The 9,452-nt window shown below is 39.6% G+C and overlaps 1 protein-coding gene across 1 annotated transcript in view; it reads left to right on the forward strand.

Annotated features, from left to right (window-relative positions):
• The window catches only part of LOC117709299 (cytochrome P450 2J4-like), a 46,489-nt gene extending 41,061 nt beyond the window's left edge, over window positions 1-5,428 (forward strand). The window contains 2 exon segments of the mRNA XM_034503592.2: window positions 2,614-2,752; window positions 5,250-5,428. Of these exon segments, the coding sequence (XP_034359483.2) occupies window positions 2,614-2,752; window positions 5,250-5,428 (318 nt within the window).
• Window positions 5,429-9,452: the final 4,024 nt, after the last annotated feature.

Genomic DNA, 9,452 nt, shown 5'->3' on the forward strand with positions numbered 1-9,452 from the left:
CTTAAACTTAAAACTTGCATCCACTATTGACTCCAAGTCATTATTGAATCAGTGCTGGACCATTTCCCACTTGTTCTGGACACTCCACACCCTGAGGCTAGAACTCAGTAGATATTTATATCTATCAAGGAAAGTACAGAAAGGGAGCTTCCTCTCTTGAATTTGTTTACTCAAAATCTGTATTTGCCAAAGAACATCCTCTTAATGTTTGCTCACAATAGTCAGTATTTCTTTGCCAAATGTGAGATAGATGCAACATTTTAACATTTACTTCTTCCATAGTGGAGAACTTTCTATTTCTTAAAGAAATCTACTCCAAAGTTAAATATTAATTATAAGAAAGGGATAAATAAAAGCAGGTGTTTGCCAAAAAATATATTCAAGATGCTTATATATTTCCAAAATATGTTAATTCCCTTTTTATAAGCATTGATCCCCTGTTTATTCATTAGAAAGATATGACTAGGTAAAATTAGTGAACATAAGTTCTCTCTACTACAATATAAAATGTCTTAAGAGTTGGGATCTGGTACTAAACTTGTTCTGACTATTTATGCCCAGGAGTCATTGAAAGATTTCCCTTGTACTTTTGTTCATGGACCCCTCTTACAGTCCCTCTATCCCAGACCTCCACTTAGAATCTACTCAGAAATTCTGCAGAAATCTTTTTTAGCCATGTTACATACTTTCTGTTCAAGGCTAAATTATTATCCTTTGCATTCTTTCTGTACACTGAGTATTGACCAAAATCACACATTTCTCGGTATTGACAAAATAAATGCATAAAATGTCAGTTTAGCAGTATAGCAAGAGGATGCACAGTAGAGTAGTCTTTATAATGGTGGCCAGGAAGCAGAAGGAAAGCCTGCAGGAGTCTCTCTCCCAACCCTGCTTATTCCACCCAAGTCTTCAGCATGGGGGATGGTGCCACATATCCAAGAAAGTATACTCATTTTAGAGTTTTGGAAATGGCCACACAGCTACTCTCACTGTTTGTAATCCTGTTGTAATCTTCTAGGCAATTATCAATCAACAAAGTCCAGAATCAAGATTTACTACCAGACAGAACCTCTGCAGATCTGTAATGCTTTGTTTGTTTTAACTCCTCAGAATAAGTTGTTCTGAGGAACGTCTTCAGAGTTGGAATCAGAAGAGTCTATTATCGAAACACAGATACAACCATGCCTTCAACCCCAGAGAAACAGCCTCAACTTGTGCCTTTTTACCATGGATCTTCAATTTCAACAATAACATCAGCTCTGAACACAGACAATCTAACAACTCAAGTGAAGAAAAGAGCCATGAGATTGTCCTTACATTGACCTAGTTCTAGAAGTATCTGCATCTCTACCCAATGTGGGACTCTAAGAAAATTTTTAATCTCTCATAGCATGTATTCCTGCATCTCTACAATGCAGTGAATGCCATGACACATAACAATGTGCAGTAATCACAGGAAGTGGTGTCCTACACACAGAGCTTCCCACTCTTTATAGCAGTTGTATTTTTTATTGCTTACACACATGAAGATTTTCTGTATGTAAGACATCTTGAACAAGATGAGCATGTAACGGCCAGATTCTAAATCATGAGAATGCCCTGAATAAAGCACCCTGGCTCTGTTTTGAGGTAGATAGGCAGGAACGATGAGCAGAACCTGTGTGAGAGAAAGACAGGTTCTGAAGAAAAAGGTGCTAGTTCTGAGAATCAAAGGACTATTACACTTTAGTCAATCAACACAGGAGAGGAAGAGAGTTCTTAACAAAGGAAACAATATATAAAGCAGATTGGAATGAATGCAAAACTGGTGTATAAGAAAAAGATTTTAAAAATAGCCTATGTCATCCCAGGCGATGCAAACAACTGGACACTGAGTATTACACAATGCCTCTGTATACTAACAATGATGGAAACTTTCTACAGAGTGGGTACTGAAAATGATAGGAGTTGGCAGTGTGGAATGGTTTTGTTCATGGCACATTCATTGACAGTGGTGGTACAGATGTATGTAATAGAGCAGGAGGGCTGCCCGTACTAAGGTTACAGTGGAAAATAGCAATTGACATGACAACATTAAGAGAGATTGAAAGAATTTTCAGGTATAGAACAGGGTGGATAAGTCAGTGTGAGGTAAAGGTGCACTCTCAGCAGTCCAGGCATCATGTCAGAGAGACTGGGTAACTGGGCTTGCTTACTGTGCCTGCTTGATGTGCTCTTAACACAGCTGAGGGACTGGCTTCAGAGGCTTCCCACTGAAAGCTAAGAAGTAAGAAGCAGAGATAAAATACAGACCATTTCCTTTGCAGTCCTCACTGTAGGAAATAGTTAGGCTGACGGTTTTTTCACCTCTTACCCCATTATTTTATCCCTTTATGTTCAAAACGTCTTTTTCCTATCACATGGTGACCTATTCCCACAGATCATCATTTTGTAATGAAAAAAAGCCTCGTGGTCTTAAAATATCCTAAGGACACACAGTCCACCATTGATCTGAACTAAGAATGTGATTTGATACAGAGCTTAGGGTGTGAACAAGAATGGAATATTGGTAGCCCCCATCCCTTGTGTATGTCTATTCCACATTTCAAGCCTTCACTCTGCTTTCCCCTTTAGGGCACCATGGTCCTGACCAATTTGACTGCTCTACATAGGGACCCCAAAGAGTGGGCCACTCCAGATGTCTTTAATCCAGAGCACTTTTTGGAAAAAGGACATTTTAAGAAGAGACAATCCTTTCTGCCCTTCTCAGTGGGTGAGTGATGATGAGAAAGAAACAGGTCAGATTCTTCCTCATCCCTTCCATTCTCTTTTTCGTCAAGATCTCTGCTCTTATTTCACCATCTCCACATAGCTCCACCCAGTGCAAACAAGGTCTTGTTTGGTCCCTTGTTTCAGAGACTTCAGTCTGTAGTCAGCTAGCCACTAATCCTATACCTGAAATGACAGTGAGCAATTTTTAGAAGTGTTTAGCTGAAGAACGTGGTCTACTCATGGTTCCTGGAAACCAAGAAAATGATGCTCTTAGTTTGCATCTATCCCATTAGGGACAATGACCTGCTTTAGGTACAGAGCCACTTAGTTTTCTATTACTTTCCAATAGTGTCACAGTCAAGATGGTACCTGAATTGGTTACTATTTTATTGATGTGAGGAGATACCATGACCAAAGCAATTCTTACAAAAGAAAACATTTAATTAGAGGATTGCTTTCAGATTCATAAGATTAGTGCATGATCATTTGGGCAAGAAGAATAGAGGCATGGTACTGGAGTATTAGATGAGAGTTTTATCTCTTGATCCACAGCCAGACACACATGCACACTCACACATGTATGCATGCTAGTGTGCAAGCACACACACACACATATACACACACACAGAGGGGGGTGTACAGAGGGAGATGGAGGGGAGAGGAAAAGATGGAGAGGGAAAAGGGGAGAGGAAAAGTGCAAGGGAGATGTAGAAGAAGGGGGGAGGGTGAGAGTGACAGGGCTCTGGTCTGGCATTTGTGACCTCCAAGCCCACTTTCAGTTACACATCTCTAACATTGCCATACCTCCTAATTTCTCATTCTTCTCAGGACAATTTCATTCCCTGTTTACTAGTCATTCAAATATATGAGCTGAGCGTATAGGGGCTATTTACACTCAAACCTCCATGGTAAAATCAAGATTACTCATTACACAGGCCAAATTTTTAATCACATGCTCCACACTGAAACACAAGTTCCCACCTGCCCAGCCATGCTCAGGAACAAGGAGCCAATTTCACATCACTGCCAAATGAGAAAGGCTTAGCATCATGACAAGGAGATATTTAATTACAGTCACAGAGGTGGCCCATAGGTTATGTCACTAATCCTGGGTCCTAACTTTGCATATCATGATATATGTATTCTTTCAGGATAATCTTGGGAATTTCATGTTATTCATGACAGAAAACAGATAAACAAAACACAGTATCAAAAATACAGATGTAACAAAATACTGGCATCATAGACATACATTTACAATTCAAATCTTTTGGTTTGCTCTCATGCTATTTCCTCAAGAACCTGTAATAGGCAGGTAACACGGCATTCATCTATCAGAAATGCTAAAATGTTTAATGCCATTGAAAACAATGCAGCTTCTTATATATTAACCTACAGAGGACACATGCTATCTTTCCTGATACCCTGTCCTTGTTGGAAACCCCATGAGGACAGTGGAAAAGATGTTCAAATATTAGTAAGTGTTTTATCTTAGTACCAGTATAAGTATGTTTGTTAAAGCCTTTATAAATTTCCTTTTTTAATTTTTTACTTTTTTTAGTCAAAAAATGTACTAGTTTAGAAGAAATAAAGCACTTAAAGGCAGAGTAGATATCTCACTTTTTAGAGGGCTTGCCTTGGAAGCATATATCTTAATATGACTTCTACAACCCACATAAAAAGTGGAGCATTGTAGCATGTGCTTATAAGCCTGGTCCTTGAAAGAGGTTTCCCTTGGGAATCAATGGCCAGGCTAACTTGGAAGGTTCAAAACAGTTAGAACCCTATTGTAATAAGGTATCAGGTACAGCATTCGAGTATCAACACCTGTGTCTGTCCTTGGGAATCCACATTCATGCGCACACATATGTATACATGATGAGCACCCACATGCACAAACACATCCATACAAACAGGGTCTTAAACATGGGACTGAGATTGGATGCAGTTCTGCAGTGCTGTTGGGATATAAGATGAGGATGTCCACTGAGGAAGATAACAGTGGAGTACTAGATCATGAGTGATTACCCATATTAACCCAGATATTGAATAGAGAGACTGATAAGAAGACAGGTACAGAACTATATATAAACATAAATACAAATGTTTATACAAACACTTTGATGAAGATACACTGTGCATGTGTGTATGCTGTGAGGTGACATACAGCAATGGCTACCAGAAATTTGAGAATGCTTCATAATCAGGTTTAACCTTCTGCAGATCATTATCCAATGCAAAGCATCAGAATACATGGGGAAATGAGAATTTTCTGTGCTGACAAATGAAAAAACAGATTTGAAACACTGTAATTCCAAATGTCAGGAAATATCAATATGACTCAGATTCTAATGGCTAAATCAAGATTTTAGACATAGGCAACTGGACACAAATCCAAAGGCTCAGGTCAGGATTTGCAGTCGGAAGGTGGGAAAGCAAGTTCCAAGATGCACCAAAATCAACTGAGAATGAGACTCATCTTTCTTTTTGTTTCTCAGGAAAGAGAGCTTGCCCTGGAGAACAACTGGCCAGAACTGAGCTGTTCATTTTCTTCTCTGCCCTTATGCAAAAATTTACCTTCAAGCCCCCAGTCAATGAGAAGCTGAGCCTGAAGTTCAGAATGGGCCTAAACCTTGCCCCAGTCAGCTACCGCATCTGTGCTCTCCCTAGACAATGATGCTGGAGAAGAAAAAAGAAAAAAAGAACAGGAAGACATGGTGTATGCCCTGAAGTTTCTGGGACTTGCTCATATGAGAGGAGAAAGACATCACAGAATGAAGGTAATTCAAGAAATACTGAAGAAATTGAGCTAAAAAAACTGAATCAAATTTCTGTATTCCTGTACCCTCAACTTGGCAGTGGGAAAATCATTTATGAGCTCAGTGAAATAGCTTTTCATCTAAAAGTTTCAAGGAGAAGGGTCCTTACCCCCTATAAATGCATTAAATTGAATTAAAAATTAAAATTTCAAACTAAATTTTTATTAACAAAATTTAAATTTGCTAAGTTCATCATGAGTCACATGTAGTGTACCATCACTGTGCCTAGTTCTTATTTTTATACAATTGTATTTGTTTCTGGTCTATTGAAATGTCAGCCTAAAACGGTACAAAGAGAGAATATAAGAATCAGAACTCAGTTTCTGATTGTATCCACAGAAATAGACCATACTCTCTCATCTGACAGATCTTTCAATAACTTATGTAGTTCTACTTCCAAGTCGTATTAGGAACCAGCAGAGCAGGCATCCCTACATGTAGGTAGATAAAGTGAGTGGAAAAAAATCAGTTTCATTTTTTAATTTTACTTTTTATTGGTTCTTTGTGAATTTTGAATCATGCAGCCAATCCCACTCATCTCCCCCTCACCTTGTATCCACTCTCCACCCTTGCATCCTCCCCATCAACAGAGAAAAAAATCTCCTTGTTAAGGCCATACTGTGTCACAATGTGTCCCTCAGTATACACTTTTGTCCATATATCTTTGCTTTCAAATATTTATCACAAGGAGTCATTGGTCTAGTATGAGGCCTCTGGCTTCTTGTACACTGTCAATACTGGAACCTCATCGGGTCTCCTGTCAGATATCCTGTTGTTGCCCTCTGTCATTCAGAGCCTATTGGTTTGGATTTGTAGGACATTTCCCTTCATGTACTATAGCAGTTCATGGATGGGGTAGAGATTTTGTAGCTGGCCAGTTCAAAGCCCTGGATATGAGCCTGAGAGGTATCTGAGCTGATCATCACACCAGCTCTCTTATACCCACACCACTGGGATATGATCTCCTGTCTGCCCAGGGTGAGATATCCAATATCGCAGCCATTGAGGGACGTAGAACTCTGTTGCTCTCATGCACTTTGTTTCCCCTCATCTATGTCCACGCTATTAGGGCCAGCTCTACTCTGCTTCAAAAAGGAGGTACAGGGCCATGCTCCCACGTTCTTCAGGTAAAGAATCAGATGTTGAACTGACTCTCATGCTCCCATAGCGCACTGAACTGACTCACCAACAACCTCATAAACTAGGGCTGGCTCTACCCTGTTTCCTACATGGGCGCAGGGTAGAGGTACCACTTTTCTAAGTTTTTTAGCAGGTGAGGGACAAGGCCTGTTCTCACATTGTCATGACTCAGGAGCCAGCTTTTCCAACCTACCATGGATGTCAAGAAGCAAAAGACAGGATGAGGGCCTCTCTCCCTCATTCTCTACATGACATAGCTGACATGACATAGCTCAAACACTCAGGCCCCATTGAGGCAATTACTTGCAACCCCCATGTTGAACAAGGCTCTACAATTTTGACCAGGCAAAGTACAGAACCAGCCTTCTTAATGTTGCAGAAGTTGAAGGGCAGGGACAGCTCTCTCTCTCTCAGGCCATAGGCATCAAGAATATTTTTCTTTTACATGTCGCAGTTTGACCTTGAACCTAGGACTAAGTCATATATGGTCACAGATAAGCAAAACCTGAAAGTTAGTTTAGAAGGCAAATTGTAATTCAAGAGCCCTGGTAGGCCTGAGTATGACAAATATGGCAGGCCTTGTCCTTCCCCCATTCCTCTGCCTTTATAAAATGTTAAATTTCCATTCTTAACACTAGTCACCAAGGTCTATTCCCTTATTCGGCTCCTTTTCACCATGAGGCTGACAAATAAAGTCTAAGTATTAAAGTCCAGCCTTCAAGTGCCTCCTCTTGTCAACCCTAATTAACATGCCCAATCACTGCAATCCAATGCGTCCTAACACAAGGTTAGCTGAGAAAGACACAGGGCTTCCTGACAGGCATTTTCTCTCCCTCAGTGACAGGTTTATTAGAAGGCAGATCTCAGGAGGGTTAACTGATCTCACAGCTGGAGGCCAGTGAAGTCACCCATCTAGTCTAAAGCAAGGGGGTTTTATACAGCTTAGGTGAGGAGTGATGACCTGCCAACTAGGAGCTGGGATTGAGTTCATACATTGTACAACACTGAACCCCGAGGCAACACTCTTGGGTGGGTTGCAGGAAACTTAAAGACAAAGAATTGTCCTGTTAACTTGGAGTTTACTTCAAGTAGAGGGGTAGTTTTCTCAGTGTAGGCAGGGTTGAGGGGGCAAAGAGGCCAGGCAGGGTTTCCTAGTTTGTGCAGGAGACAGGCAGGGGTTCCAGCCTAGCATCCTGACTTCTTTGTGTATAGAGACTTTGATTCATATCTGCCTACTTCCTGCTGAAATGAGACACATGAGAAGGAAGCATCTAGAGTCGACTGTGGTGTACTCATTGGGAGATGAGTGTAGAAGCATTTGGTTGACCATTATTTAGGAAACGTATGAAACTGTTCCTGGAGGAAGAAAACATAAGGTGCTAGGAGAAAAAAATAGACAGATTTGTATCATCAACACTATGAATGGAGCTAGTCATGTGAAAAGTGAAGACTGTCAGAAGTGATGGATTGGAGTTGTTTCCTGGTTGTATTGAGAGAATTCTTTAGACATTTTGTGGAGTGACTTGATTTGGGTCTCCACCAAGCCAGATGTAATAGTAATAATAGTTCCCCAGGAACATGCAGGTGTTATCTTTATCAGTCACAAGGGAGTTAAATGCCCTTAGTTCCGGATGGCCATAGAAGCTTACAAAAATATCTTCTTCACTTTACAAAAAGAGATAGTTTTAGATGTGTTAGCATTATTATTGTTTGTAATCTGTATTCTAACCCATAATGTAGGAAAAGCAACAGACTTATACTTTTGTGTACGAGTAGAAATTTAGGAAACAATTTAAATATGATTAATATTAAAGCTCTGAATATGGAAGTCTTAATACAACAGCAGAAGCAATGGGAATGATCTGAAACATTTTTTTAATGTATCTTAAACTATTTTTAATTATTTAAGCTTTTATATCTTTTAACCTTATAATTTGTATTTATTAACCTTATAAATCTTTTTAGATTCTAAAGCAACCTTTTTTACATGCTTAGAACTTAACCTTTTATATCCTCAGACCCCACACAAATTTTATTCCTTCTTTTATCCAGCTACTCACCATGTGACATTGGTAACTGACTATTGGGAGAGTAGGCATTGCAAAGTGAGACTGATATTTTTTTGTCTGTCTACGAATAAGGTGAATTGTATCTAGAACTTCTAGTGATAGTTCTAGGAAGGTGAGTCTTGAGGACTGATTGTTACATATAAAGAGTACTGAGACAGCAGCTGAAATCTTGGTTTCTGTTGTTAAACTGATCCTCAAACCCATCAGAGACCCAAGAAGGATATATTTTATCTAAGTAAACAGAAAGTATAGAACAAACAACTTTCAGATCTATTAAAACGAAATAGATTTATTGGCTATCTGAATAGTCACTCACCCAGGATTTCTCTATGGTCAGTGAGGTATCCATTTTGTCCATAAAGCACAGAAAATCTGACAGGCTTTTCTCTGAAGAAAAACTATCCTACCTTGTGTAGGCAAAATGAGTCAGTCACCTTACTATTGTCTCGCCTGTCCTTCATTTGGAGAGTATGTTGTCATCAGTTCAAGCAAAGGGCAGTTTATAGCCCAGTGTCTATCTTTGCCACATTTAAAGCAAGTTTCAGGTAGAGGTTCTTCTGTGCCCATCTTCTTTAGAGGAGATCAGCGGAACTGTCAGGAGGCAGGGTGTGTCTATTATGAAAAGCATTTTTATTCAACATTTTAAATGTCATATTCTGTAGATTTTTGAAGT

The sequence above is a fragment of the Arvicanthis niloticus genome, chromosome 5 (assembly GCF_011762505.2).
Source record: "Arvicanthis niloticus isolate mArvNil1 chromosome 5, mArvNil1.pat.X, whole genome shotgun sequence".
In the NCBI taxonomy this organism is placed as follows: Eukaryota; Metazoa; Chordata; class Mammalia; order Rodentia; family Muridae; genus Arvicanthis; species Arvicanthis niloticus.